This window comes from Manis javanica, chromosome 10 (assembly GCF_040802235.1).
Source record: "Manis javanica isolate MJ-LG chromosome 10, MJ_LKY, whole genome shotgun sequence".
Taxonomy (NCBI): Eukaryota; Metazoa; Chordata; class Mammalia; order Pholidota; family Manidae; genus Manis; species Manis javanica.
Genome location: NC_133165.1, coordinates 95,055,863 through 95,081,992, shown reverse-complemented (window position 1 = coordinate 95,081,992; position 26,130 = coordinate 95,055,863). Strand labels below are relative to the sequence as shown.

The window sequence follows — 26,130 nt, the reverse complement described above, 5'->3', positions numbered from 1 at the left end:
GGACTATATTTGAGTCACAGCTTTTCCAGAGAATATTGACTTTCATTCCATCTGAATAGCTTGGGACTCTAAAAATACTAGTAATTAGTACTCATTGGAACAAAATGTTATCCATTTACGTAGATTCAGGACAGTTTTTGTTTTTGTTCTCATTTGTGATCTCCACGAGTCAACCACTGCATGTTGCTTACCTTAAGAGGCTTTTTGTAACACTAACCAACATTAGGCACCTATCAAGTCCTATCTGAAAATAATAATTAAATATGTATTAAGGATTTTTCTTTTTTTATTGAAGTATAATTGACATAGGATCTCTCTCTCTCTTTTTTTTTATATCATTCTACCATGTGGCCTATATAAGCATCTAAAACTGGCATTGATTGAAGTCATCCCAGGCTAATCTTCCTTAAATAGTGTTTCCTGCTTCAAAGTAAACATTAAAAGTTTGCAAATAGGATGACATCTCTATTTTCACAGGCTTGTGGGGAGTAAGAGGTGGGAATGAGAATCTTCACACTTCTCTTACTTCAGATTTAGACTTTTGGAATTTCCACCTGATAAGCCATCTTTAATTTGGAATGAGCTTAATTTTGTATTGGCCCTTATGTTCCAAGAGCTGAAATAGTATTCAGAATCAGTGTGCCCTGGGGAATACAGGACTGGCATCAGCGTAGAAGATGATCCCTTCCTTATGGCTCTGACGCATGAGAGCTGTGGCCGTAAGCTGGCAGGCACTGTGTGGGCAGTGGGTGGAAGAGCCAGATTTGGTCTGCATGAACCCTTAGTACTAGTTCAGAGAGTTCAGACTACAGAGACCATTCCTTTCTAGAGTTGGAATTCAGTGTTATCCAAAAACATCTTCCCACACAGCTAGACTGATTGTTTTGAAAACACAGTGTGTCAGGGGATGAAAACAAGCCAAGAGGCACTGGTGGTGGTGAGGCAGAAAGGCTGTCCTTCTAGAATGTGCCATTGGAAGACCTTTGAAATGTCACGCTCAGAATCAGCTCCTGTCTTTGCAAAGGTACGAGAGATTGGAAGACCAGCTCCATGATCTGACGGACCTGCACCAGCATGAAACGGCCAACCTGAAGCAGGAGCTGGCCAGCATCGAGGAGAAAGTGGCCTACCAGGCCTATGAGCGTGCGCGGGACATCCAGGTACCTTTCTTCTCATGATTAGACACTCACTCGGGCTCTTACCAGCCTTTCATTCACTTAACAAACTTAAGTGTATTACCTGTCAGTCCTAAAGGATTTCTGGCATATGGAGCAAAGCATTTTCTTTGCACAGCATTTCTTCTCCACATTACAACCCCATTCACTCATGTGACAGAATCACTGAGCAAAGAAGCTGTTCTCTCTCTGTATTTTCTGCCTAAAGTAGTTAAAAAATATTCATTACCTACCCACAGCCATCACCTGTACACCCTCCCCTCTCCATCATCACCAGAATTTTTTAAAAATTTAAAACATGGGCAAACCTTGCCTTCAGTAAGTTTACTCCCTGGGTGGGGAGTCAAAAGTAGCTCAGCTGCTAAGCAGCTCAAAACAACACGAACAAGGGCCGAATTATATGATGTGGACTGTGAAAGCCACAGCATTCAGACGTGTGGTGCCCAGCAAGCTGTGAACTGGGTGAACAGTTGGTCATTCGGTGGTCAAACATTGGATTTCAGTCCCAGGCCTGCCATTTGCCAGCTGAGTGACCCTGAACAAACCTTCAGTCTGTTTGCTCATCTGTAAAATAATAGCTTTGATATTTGTAAGAATTTCAAGCACTTGAGTGTATACCATGAGCCAAGCAATAGTAAAGCACTTTACATGTCTCTTTCTTTCCCCATCTGCTCCTAACAACAACCCCTTAAATTAGTTCCAAACCATTCTCCTCCCCACTTCTCAGATACAGAGGCGATGGCACAGAGATTAAGTGAGTTGAACAAAGGTTCACCAGTAGTCCTTGAGGGATGAATATGAATGAATGTCCTGGAGAGGGTGGGCCTTGAAGGGATGGGTATGAGCTGGGTGGATGGAAGGAAGGGAGTTATTGGATCAGTAAAAGCAAAGGTATGTTCCAGCATTAATGTGATGCTAGCACTGAGGTGAAACAACTCTGGGCTTCCTGAGTGTTGTTTTTGGCTTTAATTGACCTATAACTTTGAATTAGTCTAAGGTGTATAGCACACTGATTTGAAAGAGGTATATATGGTGAAGTGATCACCACAGTAAGTTTAGTTAACATCCAACATGGGTAAGATAAAGGGAGGGACTTCACAAGAGGAGCTTAAAAGTTCAGCCGAGTTCCATTTCAACATTTGCTGCCTTCACCTCTGGCTCAGAAGTGCAAAGAGGACATCTGCGTGAGGGACTGGAGGGTCTTCCCTTTAATGACAGAGGCTGGCTCTGCTGCTTCCTGTGTGACCTTGGGCATGTTAGCTCTCTGTGCCTCAGTTTCATCATCTAGAAGGTAGAAATATTAATGAGCTCTGCCTCAAGAGGTGGTTAAGAGGATTAAATGGGATAATTCATGTAAAATCCTTAAATGGTTGCCTGACATGTAACGGGCAATCAGAAAATAGCTGTGGCCATTCTTTTCATGACATTGGTGTATAGCCATGTTCCTCAGGGGCTGCTCAACTTCATCTTTATTTCTTGCTGCTTTTGTTCTTACAGGCAGGCCTCCACGATGGGAAGGGCTAGTTCAGGGAGAGTGGCTGTTGCCTGCAGGTGGCTATTGCACTTGAATGCAAAAGTCTTGCTGTCTTAAGCAATTGAGTTTTGTGTGTGTGCTTTTTTAACCCTGAATTTCTGATTAAAAAGGCTGGAAGAATCCTCTCCTGTGTTCTTATCTCCAGTAGGCTAAGTACTGGACCTAAGAAAGTATTAAGGATTGTGCCACTGAATCTCTCTCGGTGGATGTTGTGACTAAAATTCCTTGCAGTTCACTACTTAATTATCTTGGATTTTTCTTTTGGCAAAAAAACGGGTAGCAGTCTAAGGCAACTCTAGGCTACATCTATTTATATATGTGATTCACCTACCCAGTCAAAGTTGAAGAATTGGCCTAAAATGTTGATCCTTTGTCTTGTGCTATCACCTTTTACACACCCTGCCTAAAATGGAGGACACAGGCTCGAGGAGTTGACAGGAATGCATGATTTCTCGGACACATGCCTGTGATTGCAGAAACCAGCACTTCATAGAATGTGAAGATCTGGAAAAGTTTTACCTTTTTCATTGGTAGCCTATGAGATGAGAGTAACTATGGTAGCTGAGAACCCTGCTCCTTGGTCCATAGAGTGTATTCATCAGAAGAAAGGAAAGTCAATATTGGAGCCATTATGCTTGTTTAAACCTGAAAAGACAACTACTTTAATTGGCCAAACACGCAGTGGCAGTGGAGTCAGACAGCAGGCCAGTGAATTCAAAGGGACTCACTCTGTTGCCTCCTGGTAGGCCCTTTTCTCCCAAGAAGTGAAGGGTTTTTCTCTCGCAAGCCTCCCATTCTGTTGCTGGCACCCAGTCTCTTCTCCTGCGGTGTGCGGGCCTAGGGCCCCTCCTCATGAAGCTGGCCTCTTTCCAGGGGAGGGCTAGAGGGAGACCTGACCTAGTCTGGTGTATCCTAGCAGGCTTCCCCTAGGACCTGAAAGGTGAATGGGAGATCCACAGGTGGAGAAGGGAGGGCGTGGGGAGGCAGACGTTGCAGGCACAGTACACTGCATGTGCAAAGGCCCAGAACATGTTCCTTTTCAGGACTTGAAAAAGCCAGTATGGTCAGAACATGGTGCGGAAGTCAGGGAGCTGGCATTAAGGCAGGAGAGAGTGGCTGGGTGTGGGCCACTGTTAAAGATTTGAAAGGCTTTGCAAAGAGGAGTGATGTAGATGTGGGCTGCTGTATGGAATATGGATTCCTGGGGTTGAGGAATGAGAGGGTGTGTGGAGAAGTTAGCGTAGAGTTACTGCAGGTGAGAGATCCTGGTGGCTTAGGTTTGGGAGGCGACTGCGGGAGTGGAGAAGTGGACCAGACAAGACAGATGCCACGGGCTGCATGAGGGGGCAGCATGCCAGCTGGAGGAGAGGGCTGCCAAGGACTGCTTCGCGGGCTTCTCACCTGAGGAGCCAGGTGGATAGGGTGCTCTTTTCTGAGAAGGAACACCAGAAGGGAAGCAGGGCTAGTGGCAGAGCACAGGAAGGTGCAGTACATGAATCCACATTTGGACGTGTTGCATTTGAGTGCTTTTAAGGAAGCTCAGATGGAGATGTCAGGGAGACATGTAGATGTCTGAGTCAACCTCAGAAGAGATGACCGGGCCCCAGGTACACTTGGAGTCATCTGTGTCTTAACGGAAGCCTGGGAAGAAGGAGGTCTAGGGAGAACATGCAGCCTTGGATAGTGTCCTGAGTGACATGGCTTTCAAAGAGCAGACAAAGCAGAGCTGCCCCACGGTCAGTCCTGTCCCATCCCTTCTCCTTCCATCCTCCGTAGTCTGTAAATGGAGGCACAGGGACTCTGCACAACGGAAACAAGGACTAGCCATTGGAGACACCACCTCCTCCGTGGCTGCAGATAGTCAACTGTGACGAAATGGAACCTCACCCCAGTTCTGGTTTGTCCCTGATGGTACCAACAGATGCCCATACTTTATGCACTTTATTTCAAATATACATGGAGCCAAGAATCTCAGTTGTAATTCCTCATCTGTGGTAGCCTACGGTTGTGTGCACATGCGCATTTTGTGTATGAGTAATAGGATAAAATGAGCCTTGGCATTCTGGTTTTACCGCTTTGTCCATCATCACCGCCAGCATCATTGTCAGTTTGGCTGTTCAAAGCCACCCAGGCGTGAAGCCCTCTGAGCTGGGAGGCTTTTGTGCATGCCCAGCATGTGCCCCACATATTGCCCACGGTCTCAACAGCCTTTGATCCTCGCTCTCCCTCTTGCCCACAGGAAGCCTTGGAATCCTGCCAGACTCGCATTTCTAAGCTGGAGCTCCACCAGCAAGAGCAGCAGGCTCTGCAGACGGACACTGTGAATGCCAAAGTCCTCCTGGGGAAGTGCATAAATGTGATCCTGGCCTTCATGACTGTGGTCTTAGTGTGCGTGTCCACCATCGCCAAGTTTGTCTCGCCCGTGATGAAGAGCCGCTTCCACCTTCTGGGCACCTTCTTTGCTGTGACTCTTCTTGCAATATTTTGTAAAAACTGGGACCATATTCTGTGCGCCATAGAAAGGGTCATCATACCAGGATGAAGCCTCTGGTTCCTGTCTTCAAGTTCTTTCACGTTTTCATTTTAAAGAAAACTTTGCGTATACTACCAAATTTTGAAATGGACAATTTTGCTGACTAAAGGTGACAGGGCGGCCTGGGGCTGTGCATTGTAAAGAACCACGGGACTCTTACCCTGGTCGCAGTTGCCAGCTCAGTCCCTGTACTTGGATAACATAAATCTGTTCAGAGCTGTCCCCTTGCTGCTCACTGCCTTAATCAGACCAGAGCTCCTGCCCACTTGACATGCCAAGCATGGTAAACCTCTAGTTATTGAGCACTTGGCATAATTAGTGATCCAGAAGAAATGAGATTTTAAGTCTCTGTTAGGTCTCTCTCAAAAGTGAGCTTCATTGTCACTAGCAGTTGTGTTTCCAAGTCCTGTGTGCAGCAAGGATGTGCCTCGACTTTGGGAAGGAAGGAAGCCCAGGTGTTGGCCATGCTGAGCACTTATGGCCTGTGGAAGGACAGTAAATCCCACGTAATCCACCTGCTTGTCCACAGACGACCATAGGTCCTATATGTTTTTAGTGTCCACAGTGATCAATTGTGTGTGACCCTCCATAACATGGAAATCTTATAACACACCTGTTGATCTATCAAAAGCCTAACTTATATGTTCCGTTGCACTTTAAATGGTAAGACATGAGGATTTTTGAACCTGATTTTCACCACCTTATACCCAGGGACCTGCACACTTGATTTCATCTTAAGTGGCTATGAATGCCCTGCCTTCAAAGCATGTAGAAATGCTTCTAAACCCCTTATCCAACTATGGCTTTACCATTAGTTTGAGGGCCTATAAGCACCTCTCTGGAGGTTTGTGTTTGGGCAAAACTGAATTGTGATGGGGTTCACTTTGTTTCCAGGTCTGTGCAGGATTACAGAGCACTTGGCAAATGAAAACAAATGATGCTCCTGTTGCTGGTTTTTTTCTTTTTTTTCATGGACAACGAAGTCATAGTTTATAAAACTGAAGTGCATAAGGTAGAAGCCCTGGAGGCAGAGGCAGCTATGACGGGATCTCACTGAAGGCCACTGCGTCAGTGGGAGTACTTCACCCGGATGAGGACTGACAGCATCCTCTTAGGACCCTGAAAGATCTGCAGAAATAAACTAAATCAGACCCAGTGTTGAAACCAAGGTTGTTATCTGTCTTTTAGGACCTTACTGAGCATAAATTCTAAGGTAAGAGAGCAGTCACACTTCCACTGAAGTGAAAGCATTCAAAAGTTAACATCTTTGGCCAGTTTAGGGGAATGCCATTCACTGTCTTCAGCCCAGATGATACTTCCCTTTAAATCTATTTTTCTGTGCAGTTAACAAAAACAAAAATATAGAAGACTTTAATGGAAATCCACTTGAGCCCCTCCTCCCACCACCCCCTCTGTTATCTGAAGGCGTAAAGATGCATGTTAAGTGTACACTTTCTTCCAGAAAGCATTAAGCTGCCTGGATTTAAATTAAGTGCAATATTTTGCAAGCAGCTGCTCTTAGGGAAATCTCCTGGAAAAATGTGACAGTGTGCCATGGTTGGAGAGAATGGAGTAGTCCAGCATTAGCCACCCGTCCAGTGTGAGACTCATGCAATTCAAGCTTTCTTTTTGGTAACTATATAGTTCATTGGTTGTCAGTAAATTCACAAACTTAGGCGACCTTCACCACTATCAAATACCAGATTTTTAAAACAACAATCATCATTTCATGAAGTCTTGGGTGATAAAAGTGTTTTAGATTCAGAGACGAGGGAGTTCCTAGTCCCACCCCCATGTCATGACTGTGTCCCCTCTACTGTCAGGCTCTCCTTTGTTTTCCCAAGTTGGCTGTAAAGGCACTGTGACCCTTCAAATCCAGGGGAGAGAATGTGTTCCAGATCCAGGGAAAGGAAGGAGAAAGATGGTGTGTTTTCTTTTACTTCTATATTTTAATGGCCAGCTTTCCCCTCTATCTGTGGGCATCGGACTCCGCGTAAGCTGAGGGCTGGGTATAACCTACACCTCTGTATCCAGCTGGGTCCTGGTGGGCTCCCCTTGATTTCTGTGAATCTCTCTGAGACACTTTGGACATGCCAGGGGTTCGGGTGCATGAAGATGCTGCTGCTGGTGTAGAGAGAATGAGTGAGGTTTCTAGCCCTTGAGGTTAAGGACTCCAGGAGGGTCCAAGAAGACATGGCCTTCTCCTCATGCTGCCACGTTCCACTCTGTCACTCAGCCTAGCAAGTTTGCTTTGACACTTCCCAGACCTACGATCAATGTGTCTCCTCTCTGAGGGAATCTAATTCCTGCCAGGGAAGTGAAGGAAATGCAGCGTGGCACACTCCTCTCCCTCCAGTCTAGAGCTGTTAACAGAAACTGATGGAAACTAGCTGGAAAATTCTTCTCAAAGAATTCGTATTTCCAGTGATCCTCATTAGATATCAAATAACATTGTTTTCACTTGGAATGTTCAACCTACATGGCATATTTATTTCAGAGTCTTGTTGAAAGTTCATGAAGCTTTTTAATAATATGACATACTCCAAGGAGACTTTTATTCTCTGTAGTATATTATTATTTTCTTAAAGAATAAACCCTCCCATTGCATGTCTTCCTCACTGCATAAGGAGATTAAATACAATTCTATAAATATACAATTAAAACTAGTGAGCTAATCATGGCATATCCTGAAATTGGTTATTTTATTTGTATTTAAATCAGCAAATTCTTTTCCCCACCTTTCATTGGTAGTAAGCATCTTGCATATTCCTAAAGATGAAAACTGGTTGTGGGGTAGATCAGTACCTGCGATCTCAGTGAGTTTACTGAGTGATTTAAGGTACTGGACCTTGCCTGCCAGCACTGGATTTTTTTGTGATATACTATTTTCATGAACACCAAGATAATGCTAGTCTGCTGAGGACAAGACAAAATCCTAACAATGGCTTTTGAAGCTTGTTCTAGCTTATATTTTGGGTATGATCAAGCCAGAATAAAACAGCTCCCTTCCCCCACAAAAAATTCAAACCCACAATGAAACAGTAAATAAACATACTCAATTGCTGATTTTGGACAGAGAATAGGATTGGTCCCAAGTTCCTAGCATATACTGTTAGTGGTTTTGCTTATGTGACTGCTGTGTTCTATTGAAGGACTGAATCTGCTGAGACTCCTCCCCTTTCCGTGTCAGCCCATGAGGTATTACCACCTCTGTCAGTTAGCATCCATGTAAATTTAGCTCTTCTCCTGCTTTTTCACCTTGTTTTCACTTAAATATTCTCCCACTGTGTGTTCATTGCCCTGCCATTTTTCTAGCATATCAGGTTTGATTATGGGTCTAATAATAGTGACAGGAATTAGATTCCCTCAAGGCAACCAATTGCTTTTGTTCTTTTTAGTTGGATTTTAAATATCAAATTATTTTGCATCAAATGGTAACATTTTTGTATTGAACCTAACATAGCTGTAATGATTTGGAAAACCATTTCAGTATACTTACTAGTATGAACATATGTGATTAAGCAACCTATTTTGCATATTTCTATAATTTTGAGGAATGAAAGTATAGGATGAAATGGCATTACTTCAAATTCAGGGCTTGATCTGGAGAAAAGTGTTTCAAGAAGTTGTTTTAGCACATGGGCTAACTAAAGAATTGGTCTACAAGGATAAATCACTGAAAAGAATGAGACTGGCCTATTAAGTAGTTAAGAAGTTTTAAAAAATGGTACAGTTAACAAGAATTTGGTAACCCAGAAGATATAATGCAGAACTAACCTATAATTTTCTAGAGCCAGTACAATTCTCTGTTTGTAAGCAGTTGGAAAGTACTTTGATCGTTTTAGGAATGATTATGTATTACAATTTTAATTTATTTGAAACATGTCTGTTGTATTTGTCCTAAGAGAAATGTTTCAGCAAAATATCCTGTGCTGAGAATGTTTAGTCAGTAGTTAGTGGCTCTGAAAGTAGAAACTAGAAATGTTTATTGTGAGGTCTGTTGTAGAATTTCCATTTTGTGGGATACTGTATCCTTTCATGTCAGCCTAAATTCTCTGTAGAATGTCACCCCATTCAAAGCAGGTGCCATTATTTTTTTAAATAAACATTTGATGTTAGCTTTGATGTTAAATAAAGACTTAGATTTCTTAAATTTTCACATTGGTCAGGACCCATCTCAATAGTAGACTGTGTGTGTGTGTGTGTGTGTGTGTGTGTGTGTGTGTAGAAACAATTCTTTATGATGGATTTAATCTTTAGAGCAATTTCAGCTTCACAGCAAACTTAATCAGACAGTATAGGTTTTCCACATACCCGCTGTTGCCACACAGGCTATGTGTCAAAATCCTCCCTTACTATCAAAATCCCCCACCAGAGGGTACATTTGTTGAAATGATGAACCTAAACTGAAACATCATTATTGCCCAAAGCCCATAGTTTACATTAAGGTTCACTCTTGTACATTTTGTGGCTTTGAGCCAAATGTATAATGACACTTATCCATCATTATAGTACATACAGAATTGTTTCATTGCTCTAAAATTCCTCTGTGTTCCACCTGTCTACCCTCCCTTGCCCCTGTAATCAATTTGGAAAACAATTTCAAGTCTATTCCTGGAAAGTTGTCAGTATGTGATGTGTGGCCGACTCCTCGAGCCCTGGTTGGGGAGGGAGAAGCTGGTTATCCACAGTCGCTGGAATGCCAGGAAGTGGGTCCTAGTGTGAAAAGGGACATGTGGAGGGATGCTGAGGACAAAGCAGAAGCCCTCAGAAGTGTAGCGAGAAAGACCAGAATGAGGGGAACACCAGTGCTGCTGTGTTCCAGCACAGCAGGCAGCAGGGGAGTGGGCAGAGCCCTCTGGCGGAAGCAGTGTGTTGAGGGGGTTTTCTCACTTGTATAGGGCTTTGGTGTTTACAAAGCCCTTTCTTTTCATAGCACAGTAACCCCTCTGAAATAGGAACCCCAGTCCTGTGATGTAGGCACCATTGTCCCCTTGATATGGATGAGATTGAGGCTCAGGCCGTGTGCTTTTCCTGAGGTCATAGCTGGTGAGGGAGGGAACCAGGTCTCTCTTTGCCTTCGGCTTTCCTGATCTTGCCCTTTTAGCCTCTACTTCCTGTCAACTTGGTGTGCGGCACAGTTTTCTCCACTGGTCATCGGCACCCACCCTGTACAAACAAAATAACTAGAACACTTAGGTGACAGAAAAATCTGCAAGTACATCAGCACATTCCTTGCCCTAGAAAGTAGAGCATATTTGCCTCTCTGAAAGTCTTGTGGGACTCCACTGTTATTTTGCCTACCCATTGTTGTTTGATGTCTGAAGATGTGACTAAGAAAATGGAAGTGATTACATGAAATGTGTGTCCATCCCAGTGTATTCCTAAATATTGTTTTAGGGAGAACACCAAGTCTTTACTTCCTTGAAAGAGAGATGGAAAAAGAGTTTGATTAGTGGGTTCCAGCTAATAATGAAAGATGTTGCTATGGAATAAAGCAATGCTTTCTGATTTTCAGTGATGAATGGACTCCCAGAATTCCTTGGACACCCAAGAATGTCTGTAGTCACTTGATAAAGCCTAATATAGTGTTTCATAATCGTTTTTCTTAATTCACAGTTTTAAGATTACAGATTATCTGCAGCCTTACTTAGAGAGTTACTTTCCTAATAGGTATGACTATGAGATACAGAAATGTCTAGGACACACAAGGTCCGTGGTGATATCAAGCAGCTCCTTTCTGGGTTTTCGTAGATGGGGGATGACAGCTGGCATTCCTTGATCATTTACAATGTACAGTGCTCTACGCCAAATGCTTGGAATGCAATATCAAATGTAGTTGTTCCAACACTCAATAAGATAGGGACTATTATCCCTGCTTAGCAGAGGAGGAAACTGAGGTTCAGAGTGTCAAAATAACTAGCAGCAAGCTTGTGTGACCTGGAGCCTACACTGGTAACCACTGCCTTAAGGCATTGAGCAATAATTGCCTTCTAGTGATTCAGTTGCTCCTTGTTCCTGAGAGGTAGATGACTCTCCTGGAGCCCTAGAAAGGGCCACTTTGGACCCAGGACTGGAACAGTCAATATCGTGGTTGCAAATGCTCATTTGCACCTTTGCGCTAATGGCATACCACGGTGGGGATAGTTACCTAAAGCCGACATCCTGGATCTTTGACGAGACGTGGGCTGACAGGTGTGTGGACAGAGAGAATGGAAGGCTATTCATTAAGGAAACTTCCACACTGTCCCTGGCTTCCTGAGCTTCCTGGGCTGTATGATGGGCAGCTGCCATGGCAGAATCCTTGTCAGCAGTCTTGCTGAGCTCTGAGATGCTGAAGTACCTGGCGGCGTCTGCACTGGGCTCCATGGCAGCTGCTACTATCTGTGGTGGTTACCTCTGAAATTTCTCTCCTTGCTCAGCCAGCCAGAATGACTCCCCTGCCATGCTGTTAGCTTGACTAAGCAGTTAATGGGCAGCAGCGTCAGCCATGCAGGCCTCTGTTTCATTGGTGGTTGCTCTATCAGGCCCTGGGGAGCAGTCTTTTTATTTTCTGTTGGCTTAAACATAAGCTACTGAGTAGTAGAAAGAAAGCGAAGTAATGCCTTGGTCTGCACTAATAGTTAAGGGATTCCATTTGCCAAAGAAACTCTCAGAGGCCTGATTCTTCTCTGATTCTTCAACCATCCACATCACACGCAAAGATGCTGCCAAGCTTCCACTGGCTGTTTCCTCTGCAAAGTGGTTTTGACTGCTCTTCCACTGTCACAGTTCCTTGTGGTTGAAGCCCAGCCCCTGAGCTACAGGGAACAGAGAACTATTAAGACAGGAACCACCAACCCCCCCAAAAAAATTGAGGCCACAGGCAGGACATACACACTATCAGGCGTAAGCAAGAATCAGTTTAATAGGAGTGGTCACCTAATAAACGAATAGTTTTTCTGAGCTGTTGTATGGCATGTGAGAAGTCCAACCGGAAACTGGGGGCTTTCCCATTCCCTGCAATTGGATCAACCTGGGGAAATGTTTAACCTCCCAGAATCTCCCTTTCCTAAACTAGGAATGCCTAGGGTTGTAAGGTTTACAGAAAGTGTGTGGAACAGGGCCTGTAGTCACTTCATGGGTTTATTGAGCACCTACAATGTGTCAGGCGCTGTTCTAGGCACAGGGATGCAAAACAACGTTCCAGTCCTCATGGGGCTAACATTCTGGTGGGAGGAGACATGACAAATGAAAATATACTATTCTGCAGGGGTAAGAGATGTGCTCTGAGTATTTAACTTAAAATTAAAACTTAGTTCAGTGTTCTCAGAGAGGAAATGAACTTCCTGAGTGGTTTTTTTTCCAGCTTAAGTTCACAGCCACCATGTGGGCATGACTGAATAGGGCCCTGTAAAGTGGAAATGCTTCTAGGTCAGAGGGACTCGGCACAGTAGCCAGAGCACTGGAAAGATCTGGGGAGGTTCTGCTTGCAAAGGGGATGAGATGCTCCTGTATTCCTGCTCTATCTGACTGGAAATGAATAACATGCAAATGAGCACCTGGGTCTGAGTCAGCAGTGAGTAACCCCACTGCTGACAGCCCTGAGCATGTGGCCTCCCCTGCCGGCTCCTCCCAGCCCCTGCGGAGCTGCTCACTGGCAGCCTCTGCTCCCAGACCCCTGGCCCGTGCCCAGGCCCAAAGGCCCAGCTGATGAAACTGCACCACCTGGGGCCTGGGGGCCCCCCTGCAGCAAGTGGCGGGAGAGCACCGCTTCCTGGGGCTCCTCCCCCTTCAGCTCTCCCTCCACAGAGGACAGGGACCCCACTCATCAGACGGGTGCCCCCAATAGCTCCCTTCTCTTCCTTTTCTTCCCTTGGTCCCTCCTGGTCCCCTAGCTTTTCCCCCCCTCTCCTGAAAGCATGCTGCTCAGCACCAAGTGCCGAGCCATCCATGCCCCTGTCCCCATAGATACCTTCAGCCTCCACCAATGGCCATGCGGCTGCTATCCTACACCCACTTTTTGGGTCCTACCTTTCCACAGCTCTCTACTCCTTCTCTTCCCCTTTAGCACCACGTTTCTTAATGAAACAGTCTCTGCTCTCCCTTCCCAGGACTTCTGACTCCACTAAAACCTGTACTGCTCCCCAAACCTCGCCTGAAACTTCTCAGTGGGGTCACCAATGACCGTTTGCTTCTCTGCTGCATACTCTGTGGCCTGTATCTTCCCTGAACTGCCGTGTCCTATGCCCTCATGACACTGCCTTCAGTCGCAAGCATTTTGCTCCCATTGGGTGCTCCCTTGTCTCCGTTCCTCTGGATCCCCTACCTCTTTAACACCCGAGTCTTCTTGTCCTGCGCTATTTCCATTTCACCCCTACATACAGGCCCCCGTGACTTACCCATCATGTCACCATCTCTATGTAGTGAGGTCCTACCTCGTTTGTAAGCCACAGGCCCCTATTTCCATTATTTACACTTTATCTCTACACAGATATCCTTTGGGCACCTCAAAATATAAAAATCACCCTCACTGTTTTGCTCTTGCTTCAAATCTGCCATTTCTGTGCTCCCCAACTCCCCAACTCAATGCATCCCCCAGAGCCATCCTCCTCTTTCTCACCAGCACCACCAAGTCGTGTCAACCCTGCCTCCTACATAACCCCCCAAATTGCCCACCTCACTCTATCCCACACCACTACCACGGTTCAGGGCATAGTCATGTCACCCCACAGCACTTGGCGCAGCCTCCCAGAGGTCCCCTGGGGGCTCAGTTTTGCCCCCACCCTCCATGTCCTACCTGAGTGAGCTTTCTAAAGTACAAATCAGGTCTCCCTGTTCCACTGCTTGAACCCTTCAGTGGTTCCCCACTGCCCACAGGGTCAGGTCCAGATTTCTCAGTGAAGCCCGCAAGGTCCTCCACGTTCTGGAGCCAGCCCAGCTTCCCAGCCTCAGTGCCCACCTCTTGCCCGGCTCCCCCCACCTCTGGCCTGAACCTGCCGTTCACGCCCTTGAGCAATGCACAGGTGCTGCCTTCCGTGCTGGCTTTCCTCCTTCAGGGTGCTCTTCAGGGTGCTGTCCCAGGTCAGCTCTGTGAGGCCCACATGCTTTCCCTCCTGACTGTTTTCCATAAGGAATGCTCGGTTATGATCCCTTTATCCCAGGGACTGGGAAGGGTTTGTTTGGTGTCTCTCTCCCGTAGGAGATGGCGAGGTCCCTGTGGCCCCAGCCACATCTGGCTCGCCCGGTTCTCCCCAGGACCTCGCCGCGTGCCGGGTGTGCTGCTGAGTGAGGGAGCCACAGAGTGTGAGGGTGGGATTGCCAGTGGGCCCCTTCCCTTCCCCGCTGGACGGGAGCCCTGGGCGGCTGGCGCCGCGTGTCTTCCCTCTTTACCGGCCATTCCTAGACAGCAGGTGGTCAATAATATTGTTGCATATGGATGGGTTTTACTCAAACTTCCTACCCGAAAAATGCAAAGAGGTGATGATCTCTCGCGGGAACAGTGCTGCTTCTGAAGGTGTCCCTTCCACGTCACTTTCCTGATACCGGCCTTTACCTCACCCAGCCATTCTGCCCTCACCCCCAACCAGAAGGAAGTCTGGGGCCATTAAGCAGGTCTCATAAAACCCTACTGCGGCCCAAAGTCCACCCTGGCTAAAAACAGAGCACCCACAACAGCCCGGCCCCAGACCGGCTTCTGTACTTTTCACTTTTATCAAAACGGTGACCGCATTTCTAGAATCAAAACAAGGAAACACCAACTTTTAACTGATAAAGAAAAACAGTTCCTGTTCATTGACCATGTCATTTACCAGGCACAGGGCATGGGGGTTTTGTGATTATGTCACTCCGTCCCCACGACGACCCAGGAGGAGCGGCCACACTCCCCTCACCTCCCTCGTGAAGGCACCTAGGGTGTGGAGGGACGGGTGACACCCGACGGCAAACCCTTCCCTGTCTGACTCGGAACCCTAGGGCCGTGGTGGGCACCACCGTCAGGGTCTCCAAGCTCTCTATGACATGCCTTGGGGAATCTTGAAATAGGAGAATTACTGGGATTTCAGTGATTTCTGAAGGCTAAATATTGGAAATTTTGAATTTGACTTCTGAATTTTCTAGGATTTTGGAAGCCATGATCTCAGAATTGGGTGGCTGGATGTTATGGGGGGAGGGGGCCCACCCCCAAGCTGCAGTCCCTCAGCCCCTCCAAGACGGGTCATCTTGACAGAAGCTCGTGGAACTCCAGGGCTTTGTAGCCTCCCATTCAGCACGTGAGGTCTATGTCTGTTTCCAGTCCCAGAGCTGTATATTTACATAGACAGTATGTTTATACACTATTGGTGCATAAATAAGATACATAGTATATAATCACACATGTTATATCTTTAGGGATATTTAATTCTATATGTGAATAGATTGTATTGGTCTAAAATTTTTTTTAAATTTTGAAATGATTACAAAGAGAAAAATTGGATGTTCAATACAAATAATTCTATTTTTCCTGAGCCATTTGAGAATAAGTGCCGATCTGATGTGCAAAATCACCCACAAATATTTTAGTGTATAGTTCCTGAAAATAAGGATGTTTTTCTAACATAACAACAATGCAATCATCAAAATCAGGACATTAATTAGGTCTCTTACTAACATTCAATCCTCACGCCCCATTCAAGTTTTACCAGTTGTCCCCAAATTTTCCTTGTATCCAAAAGATCCTGTTCAGAATTACGCATTGTTTTTTAGTTATCTCTTCCGTCCCCTTCTGTCTGAACAGTTCCTCTGTCTTTCTTTGACTTTCAATGATCTTGGACTTTCAAAGATGATAGGCCAGTGACTTTTTCTAATGTCCCTCATTCTGGTGTTTCCTTATGATTAGGTTCCGGTTATCCACTTTGGCAGGAATGTCAGGGAAGTGACTGTTCTCACTGCTTCCTATCAGAAGGGGTGTAGTTCCGGTTTGTCCCATGATTTCATGATTTTGTTCTGTTCACTCAGCTAAGGTGTTGTCAACCAGGCTTCTTCACTGTAAAGACATTTTTTCCCCTTGGTAATTAGTAAGTATTTTGGGAGGATGTACTCTGGGCCTCTAGTCCTCATCAAACTTTCAATTTATTCATTTATTATATCAGCATGGAGACATGGCTTCCCATTTTATTCAGAGTGTTATCATCTGTGATTATCACTATTCACTTCCAGGACATGTCACCTGTTCAGCCAGTGGGAACTCATTCAGGCTGTCTTTCATGTCCTTTTGACAGTCCTCATCATTCTTCGAGTACCCCTTCCTGACACAAGATTTTCCAGGCCCATCTTATACTTTCCCTGCTCTAGACCTGGATAGAGCCATTTTTGCAAGAAATCTGCGTTCCTTTTTAGTGGAAAATATTATTTAAAAGCCAAGATCTGGGTGCTAGCTTTGTTCTTTGCTACTGGGGCATCACCACTCCCATGCCCTCTCAGTGGACAGAGGCAGGGAATACATGTAGCTTTTGTGTATGAATAAGTGCATGTGTGTATAGTAGGTAATACATTATATATATATATATACACATACATATACATCTGTTAGGAACTGAATGTTTGTGTTTTCCCCAAATTCCTGTGCTGAAGCCCTGCCCCCCAGTGTGATGGTATTTGGAAATGGGGCCTTTGGGAGGTGATTAGGTTTAAATGAGGTCATGAGGGTACAGCCCCCATGATGGTATTAGTGGCCTTATAAGAAGAGGAAGAGAGAGGTCTCCCTCTCTCCAAGGAAAAGCCAGGTGAACACAGAGTACAAAGCTGACCATCTGCAAGCCAGGAGGAGGGCCCTCATCAGGAATCAAAACTGCCATAACTTGATCTTGGACTTCCAAGTCTCTGGAACTATGAGAAGTAAATGCCTGTTGTTTGAGCCAGCCAGTCTGTGGCATTTCATTACAGCAGCCCAAGCTGACTCAGACAAAGTCTGTATTTGCTTATACATATTACATATTCATGTAGATACACGTTTAGATCTATGCTCATTTCAGCGCATTTCTGCGTATGTATATTGAAAACCATGAGTGTGCACCAATCCCTCCGATCGCAGTCCAACCCCCATGAATTCACTCAAGTGTTCTTCCTTTCCATTTGCAACTCCCTTTTCCCACACTGAAAACCTGGCTTCCACAGTCTCTACTTCCTCATTTGCCCAACTGCTGTGTGTCACCCATTTCCTATCTCTGCTGCCCACGTCTCCCCCCGTGGGTGGTTTTGGGGGCTGACCAGGCCGCCTCTCCCCTGGGTTGCCCTCCTCATCCCATACCAGTCTAAGATGCCCTGCCTGGGTCGTCCCAATGCAGGGAGCCCACTCCACCCTTCTCAGGCTTTGACATACAAGGAAGCCCCCTTCACCCATCCTGGACCCCTATTACCTCTGCCTTGCACCCCAACCCATGTCCTTCTCACCCTGCTTGAGCTTGGCCGCCCCACTCTAGGCCAACCAGAGCTTTAGAACTCCATTGTTCAGGAAAGGAATGGAGAGGAGGAGCAATTTTACCATTTTTCTTTCTGATGATTTTTTTCTGTAATACATACATAATGGTTTAGAAATATAAAAAAAAGAAGAAAAAGATTCTTAAAACTTTCCATTAATTCTTCCACCCAGAAAAAAAAAAATACTAGTTTCTTTAGTTCAAAAAGGAATACATGTATATAGTTGAAAACTTCAGAAGTAACGCTCCCTCCCATCCAGATCTCCTCCCCAGAGGTACCTACTGATATCTGTGTCCCATGTGTCTGCCCAGCTATTGTCTCTGCTTGTACAATACATGTGTGTTATCTTTTTCAATCAAATTGGACTTTGGCCTTTCTGACACATTTCCTCTTAGCCTTTTTCCTCTGCATATATGTAATTTAACAAAATATGAACATTTTCCTATGTTCCTAATTTGGATTCTTCCAAAGTATCATTTTAAGTGGCTACATAATTTTCTATCATATGCATGTTTTATTTGTTTAATCTCCTGTTGTTGGACCTTTACAATTACTTACAATTATAAATGACCAACTTTGACTTTATTGTGTCAGGAGAGTCATGGAGCCAGCTCAGCACAGGAAGCAGCTAAGCCACTTCCCCTGTCTGGCGATAGTCTATTGAGCCAAAACAAGGGAGATTCTTTTTCTCCCTAATAAGCACCTCAGAGGTGGGCGGCTAAGCCAGTTTGGAGCAAGATGCCAGAACACAAAAGATACAATTCCAAAGCCAGGTCATTATCTGCAGAGCTCCAAAGGGAGTGACTGGGCACCTCTCCACAGGTCCCCAAACCCCTGGCTGGTTGGGGAATATAAAAGGCTTGAGAGAGGGGAAAGAAACTGAGGATGCTTGGATTGGCTGTTCCTTCAGATTCTTCTGAGGTGGCTAGGGTTTGGTTCTACCATCCTCACCTTAGAGCAGATCTCACAGAGAACTGTGTGCTAAAAAACAGAACTCAACTGAGGAAATTTTAAAGATCTTACTGGCTTTATTCAACAATTCAGGACTTGAGTAGCACCCCATCTACTAGACAGAAAGGAGCTCCTAAGAGTTGTACAAAATAAAATGCTTCTGTAGGTGGAAGGGGGCAGGACAAGGGAGTTACTAGGAAAGAATGGATTGTTTCAGGCAAGGTCACCTTCCTTTGGAGGACAGAAGGGGTCTGTCAGGCAGATTACCTCCCTAGTACTGATCAGGTAATTCCAAATTGACTGGCTTAATATTCCACTCCCAGGAGAGGTTGCAACTATAGTTAAGTTAGTTTGGTGATGTGGGCTTACCATAAGTGACTCCATTTTGGCCTGTTGTCTCTTTCTCTAACAACTGACAAGTGGGGAAGCTAAAGAGGCCTGTGTCTGCCAGATAGAGGAGGGCTGTGTTGGGGTTAGCTACAAAGACACCCAGTGCTTCCTGTCAGTCTGATGTGGGCCACACAGGACAGCCACTCTCATGGAGTGAATGGAATGGAGCCAGGGAGTGGGGCTGCAGGGGAATCACAGCAGAAGGAAGCTAGAGCCAGGTGCAGGGCCCCCATGGAGCTGAGGAAGGGGACACCAGGGCTGCTGCATCCCCTCAGGGCAAGGGAATTTCAGGGATGAATCCTCAGAGATGGTAATCTCAGAGAAGGGCCCACAGAAGCGCTTGAGAGAAAGTCAGCTTCCACATCTGATAGGAGAGAGCTACAGCCAGCTACAGCACCACCTGTTCAAGACAGACCCTCCCCATGGCTTTAGCACTCACCAACCCACACCCTGGTCCTAAGGGATCAAGGGCACCCTAGCAGGCTGGTAAAAGTGAGATTTGGGAGGAAGCAGGAAAAAGCATGAGGTAGAAAGAGAGAGAAGCCAGCCATGTGCCCCTGTCCACCTCAGACTCTGGGCCTAATACAGGTCTGGTGGTGGAGGGGAGATTCAATGTGAAATCAGGTTGAGTTCTATTAATTTGGGACCATTTTAATTCCAGAATTGCAACTGCATTTGCGATCATAAATTAATTCAAACTGTTACCAAGGGTAAGGACAAAAGTCATGGGTCTGCCAGAGTTTTCCTCTACGACTAGAGAGATATTACCCCACTAAATAGTTTCCAGGGATGGTGGGAAAAAACAGTTCATTTTTATTACATCTAATGAGCAGTGTGCTCAGCATAGCTGTTATAAGCAGGGTAAAAGTGCTTTAAGCAACAGGGGTTTATTTTTCTCACTTAAAAAGAACAGGGAGGTACGGAAGATGACTGGTTAGCCAGAGACAGGTAAGATTCCTCAAGGGAGGAACAACCTAAGTCAGGCACAGTCACAGGGGGGCCATCAGGTGAGAAATTGGGGATCAACAGAGGTGAGGCTTAGAACCTCACCCCCCCTGTTTTGAGAGAAATCTTCTGCATCTGTGGATGTTTTGTTCCCCTTGTCTAGCTTGGATTAATACTTAGTCTATAGGCACACACCTGATCATCTACATTTGCCCTCTTACAGCACTAAACTATGTTTTCTACCTTTATCTTGCATCTACCTACCACTTCAGTATTTTATTAAAAATAACAATAATAATAATAATAATACTAAGGGAGAAATGTGGGATTCACATATAAATCAAGTATAAAAATCAAATGGGGTGGAGGAAAGATGGCGGCGTGAGTAGAGCAGTGGAAATCTCCTCCCAAAACCACGTATATTTATGAAAATATAACAAAGACAACTCTTCCTAGAATAGAGACCAGAGGAAACAGGACAACATCCAGACTACATCCACACCTGCGAGAACTCAGCCCCTCGCAAAGGAGGTAAGATACAAGCCCCAGCCCAGCGGGACATGAGCGCTCCTCCCCACAACTCCCAGCAGGAGGAGAGGAGACAGAGCGGGAGGGAGAGGGAGCCCAGGACTGCTGAACACCCAGCACTAGCCATCCGGACCAGAGCGCAGACACAGGGCATGTGTGAGGTGCTGAATACTAGGGAAACAGGGCAGCAAGACTGGTGAGCGGGTCCCTGAGGCCAGCGCCCTAGGACAAAGAAAAGCGAGTGGCTTTTTTTTTTTTCTTTGTTTTCTTTTGGCGAGTGCTTTTTTGCAAGTCTTAAAGCGACAGGGACCCCAAAACTGGACGGAAGTGCCCCAGGACACTTAGTCCAGAGGCAGGGAAACTGGGGATCTCTGGGCACTCTAACCCCCTGGGCAGCAGGGAGCTCAGAGGCCCCTCACGGAGATAAATAGCCTCCCGGCCGCTCCCCCTCAAACGCGGCTCCACCATTTTGGAGCAGCGGCCCGAGCCAGGCCACGCCCACAGTAACAGCAGAGATAAGCTCCATAGCAGCCAGGCAGGACTCAGAAGCACAAGCCACTAGAGGTCGCTGTTCTCCCAGGAGAGGAAGGCCACAAAACAACAAGAAGGGAAGTTCTTCCAGCTATCACTCATCCCAGCTCTGCAAACTATTTCTATCACCATGAAAAGGCAAAATTACAGGCAAACCAAGATCACAGAGACAACACCAAAGAAGGAGACAGACCTAACCAGTCTTCCTGAAAAAGAATTCAAAATAAAAATCATAAAAATGCTGACGGAGATGCAGAGAAATATGCAAGAGCTAAGGGATGAAGTCTGGAGGGAGATCACAGATGCCAGGAAGGAGATTACAGAAGTGAAACAAACTCTGGAAGGATTTATAAGCAGAATGGATAAGATGCAAGAGGCCATTGATGGAATAGAAACCAGAGAACAGGAACACATAGAAGCTGACATAGAGATAAAAGGATCTCCAGGAATGAAACAATATTAAGAGAACTGTGTGACCAATCCAAAAGGAACAATATCCGCACTATAGGGGTACCAGAATTAGAAGAGAGAGAAAAAGGGATAGAAAGTGTCTTTGAAGAAATAATTGCTGAAAACTTCCCCAAACTGGGGGAGGAAATAATCAAACAGACCATGGAAATACACAGAACTCCCAACAGAAAGGACCCAAGGAGGACAACACCAAGACACATAAGAATTAAAATGGCAAAGATCAAGGACAAGGAAAGAGTTTTAAAGGCAGCTAGAGAGAAAAAGGTCACCTATAAAGAAAAACCCATCAGGCTATCATCAGACTTCTCGACAGAAACCTTACAGGCCAGAAGAGAATGGCATGACATACTTAATGCAATGAAACAGAAGGGCCTTGAACCAAGGATACTGTATCCAGCACAATTATCATTTAAATATGATGGAGGGATTAAACAACTCCCAGACAAGCAAAAATTGAGGGAATTTGCCTCCCACAAACCACCTCTACAGGGCATCTTACAGGGACTGCTCTAGATGGGAGCACTCCTAGAAAGAGCACAGAACAAAACACCCAACATATGAAGAATGGAGGAGGAGGAATAAGAAGGGAGAGAAGAAAAGAATCTCCAGACAGTGTATATAAGAGCTCAATAAGCAAGCTAAGTTAGGCAGTAAGATACTAAAGAGGCTAACCTTGAACCTTTGGTAACCACAAATTTAAAGCCTGCAATGGCAATAAGTACATATCTCTCAATAGTCACCCTAAAAGTAAAAGGACTGAATGCACCAATCAAAAGACACAGAGTAATAGAATGGATAAAAAAGCAAGACCCATCTATATGCTGCTTACAAGAAACTCACCTCAAACCCAAAGACATGCACAGACTAAAAGTCAAGGGATGGAAAAGCATATTTCAGGCAAACAACAAAGAGAAGAAAGCAGGGGTTGCAGTACTAATATCAGACAAAATAGACTTCAAAACAAAGAAAGTAACAAGAGATAAAGAAGGACACTACACAATGATAAAGGGCTCAGTCCAACAAGAGGATATAACCATTCTAAATATATATGCACCCAACACAGGAGCACCAGCATATGTGAAACAAATACTAACAGAACTAAAGAGGGAAATAGACTGCAATGCATTAATTTTAGGAGACTTCAACACACCACTTACCCCAAAGGATAGATCCACCAGGCAGAAAATAAGTAAGAACACGGAGGCACTGAACAACACACTAGAACAGATGGACCTAATAGACATCTATAGAACTCTACATCCAAAAGCAACAGGATATACATTCTTCTCAAGTGCACATGGCACATTCTCCAGAATAGACCACATACTAGCCCACAAAAAAAGCCTCAGTAAATTCCAAAATATTGAAATTCTACCAACCAACTTTTCAGACTACAAAGGTATAAAACTAGAAGCAAATTCTACAAAGGAAACAAAAAAAGGCTCACAAACACATTGAGGCTTAACAACATGCTCCTAAATAATCAATGGATCAACGAACAAATTAAAATAGAGATCAAGGAATATATGGAAACAAATGACAACAACAACACAAAGCCCCAACTTTTGTGGGATGCAGCGAAAGCAGTATTAAGAGGAAAGCATATAGTGATCCAGGCACACTTGAAGAAGGAAGAACAATCCCAAATGAATAGTCTAACATCACAATTATCGAAACTGGAAAAAGAAGAACAAATGAGGCCTAAAGTCAGCAGAAGGAGGGACATAATAAAGATCGGAGAAGAAATAAACAAAATTGAGAAGAATAAAACAATAGCAAAAATCAATGAAACCAAGAGCTGATTCTTTGAGAAAATAAACAAAATAGATAAGCCTCTAGCCAAACTTATGAAGAGAAAAAGAGAATCAACACAAATCAACAGAATCAGAAATGAGAACGGAAAAATCACGACAGACTCCACAGAAATACAAAGAATTATTAAAGACTACTATGAAAATCTATATGCCAACAAGCTGGAAAACCTAGAAGAATTGGACAACTTTCTAGAAAAATACAACCTTCCAAGACTGACCAAGGAAGAAACACAAAAGTTAAACAAACCAATTATGAACAAAGAAATTGAAACAGTAATAAAAAAACTATGCAAGAACAAAACCCCCGGGCCGGACAGATTTACGTCGGAATTTTATCAGACACACAGAGAAGATATAATACCCATTCTCCTTAAAGTTTTCCAAAAAATAGAAGAGGAGGGAGTACTCCCAAACTCATTCTATGAAGCCAACATCACCCTAATACAAAAACCAGGCAAAGACCCAACCAAAAAGCAAAATTACAGACCAATATCCCTGATGAATGTAGATGCAAAAATACTCAATAAAATATTAGCAAACCAAATTCAAAAATATATCAAAAGGATCATACACCATGACCAAGTGGGATTCATCCCAGGGATGCAAGGATGGTACAACATTCGAAAATCCATCAACATCATCCACCACATAAACAAAAAGAAGGACTAAACCACATGATCATCTCCATAGATGCTGAAAAAGCATTTGACAAAATTCAACATCCATTCATGATAAAAACTCTTAGCAAAATGGGTATAGAGGGCAAGTACCTCAACATAATAAAGGCCATATATGATAAACCCACAGCCAACATTATACTGAACAGTGAGAAGCTGAAAGCTTTTCCTCTGAGATCGGGAACAAGACAGGGATGCCCACTCTCCCCACTGTTATTTAACATAGTACTGGACGTCCTAGCCATGGCAATCAGACAAAACAAAGAAATACAAGGAATCCAGATTGGTAAAGAAGAAGTTAAACTGTCACTATTTGCAGATGACATGATATTGTACATAAAAAACCCCAAAGACTCCACTCCAAAACTACTAGAACTGATATCGGAATACAGCAAAGTTGCAGGATACAAAATTAAAACACAGAAATCTGTGGCTCTCCTATATACTAACAATGAACCAATAGAAAGAGAAATCAGCGAAACAACTCCATTCACAATTGCATCAAAAAGAATAAAATACCTAGGAATAAATCTAACCAAAGAAGTGAAAGACCTATACCCTGAAAACTACAAGTCACTCTTAAGAGAAATTAAAGGGGACACTAACAAATGGAAACTCATCCCATGTTCGTGGCTTGGAAGAATTAATATCGTCAAAATGGCCATCCTGCCCAAAGCAATATACAGATTTGATGCAATCCCTATCAAACTACCAGCAACATTCTTCAATGAACTGGAACAAATAGTTCAAAAATTCATATGGAAACACCAAAGACCCCAAGTAGCCAAAGCAATCCTGAGAAAGAAGAATAAAGTAGGGGGGATCTCACTCCCCAACTTCAAGCTCTACTACAAAGCCATAGTAATCAAGACAATTTGGTACTGGCACAAGAACAGAGCCACAGACCAATGGAACAGATTAGAGATCCCAGACATTAGAGAACCCAAACATATATGGTCGATTAATATTTGATAAAGGAGCCATGGACATACAATGGGGAAATGACAGTCTCTTCAACAGATGGTGCTGGCAAAACTGGACAGCTACATGTAGGAGAATGAAACTGGACCATTGTCTAACCCCATACACAAAAGTAAATTCAAAATGGATCAAAGACCTGAATGTAAGTCATGAAAGCATAAAACTCTTGAAAAAACATAGGCAAAAACCTCTTAGACATAAACATGAGTGACCTCTTCTTGAACATATCTCCCCAGGCAAGGAAAACAACAGCAAAAATGAACAAGTGGGACTATATTAAGCTGAAAAGCTTCTGTACAGCAAAAGACACCATCAATAGAACAAAAAAGAACCCTACAGTATGGGAGAATATATTTGTAAATGGCAGATCCAATAAAGGCTTGACGTCCAAAATATATAAAGAGCTCACACGCCTCAACAAACAAAAAACAAATAATCCAATTAAAAATGGGCAAAGGAACTGAACAGATAGTTCTCCAAAAAAGAAATACAGATGGCCAACAGACACATGAAAAGATGCTCCACATCGCTAATTATCAGAGAAATGCAAATTAAAACCACAATGAGGTATCACCTCACACCAGTAAGGATGGCTACCATCCAAAAGACAAACAACAACAAATGTTGGCGAGGTTGTGAAGAAAGGGGAACCCTCCTACACTGCTGGTGGGAATGTAAATTAGTTCAACCATTGTGGAAAGCGGTATGGAGGTTCCTCAAAATGTTCAAAATAGACTTACCATTTGACCCAGGAATTCCACTCCTAGGAATTTACCCTAAGAACGCAGCACTCAAGTTTGAAAAAGACAGATGCATCCCTATGTTTATCACAGCACTATTTACAATAGCCAAGAACTGGAAGCAACCTAAATGTCCATCAGTAGACGAATGGATAAAGAAGATGTGGATATACACAATGGAATATTACTCAGCCACAAGAAGAAAACAAATCCTACCATTTGCAGCAACATGGATGGAGCTAGCGGGTATTATGCTCAGTGAAATAAGCCAAGCAGAGAAAGAGAAATACCAAATGATTTCACTCATATGTGGAGTATAAGGACAAAGGAAAAACTGAAGGAACAAAACAGCAGCAGAATCACAGAACCCAACAATGGGACTAACAGGTACCAAAGGGAAAAGGACTGGGGAGGATGGGTGGGTA

At 44.3% G+C, this 26,130-nt stretch overlaps 1 protein-coding gene across 16 annotated transcripts in view; it reads left to right on the top strand.

Annotated features, from left to right (window-relative positions):
- TMCC3 (transmembrane and coiled-coil domain family 3) overlaps nucleotides 1-9,399 on the top strand; it is a 252,829-nt gene extending 243,430 nt beyond the window's left edge. For all 16 annotated transcript variants that reach the window (XM_037023026.2, XM_073213636.1, XM_073213629.1 and 13 more), the window contains 2 exons: nucleotides 1,025-1,160; nucleotides 4,949-9,399. In XM_037023026.2, the coding sequence (XP_036878921.1) occupies nucleotides 1,025-1,160; nucleotides 4,949-5,251 (439 nt within the window). In that variant the 3' untranslated portion in view covers nucleotides 5,252-9,399. The remainder of the gene's footprint in view (nucleotides 1-1,024; nucleotides 1,161-4,948) is intronic.
- The last annotated feature ends 16,731 nt before the right edge of the window (nucleotides 9,400-26,130 follow it).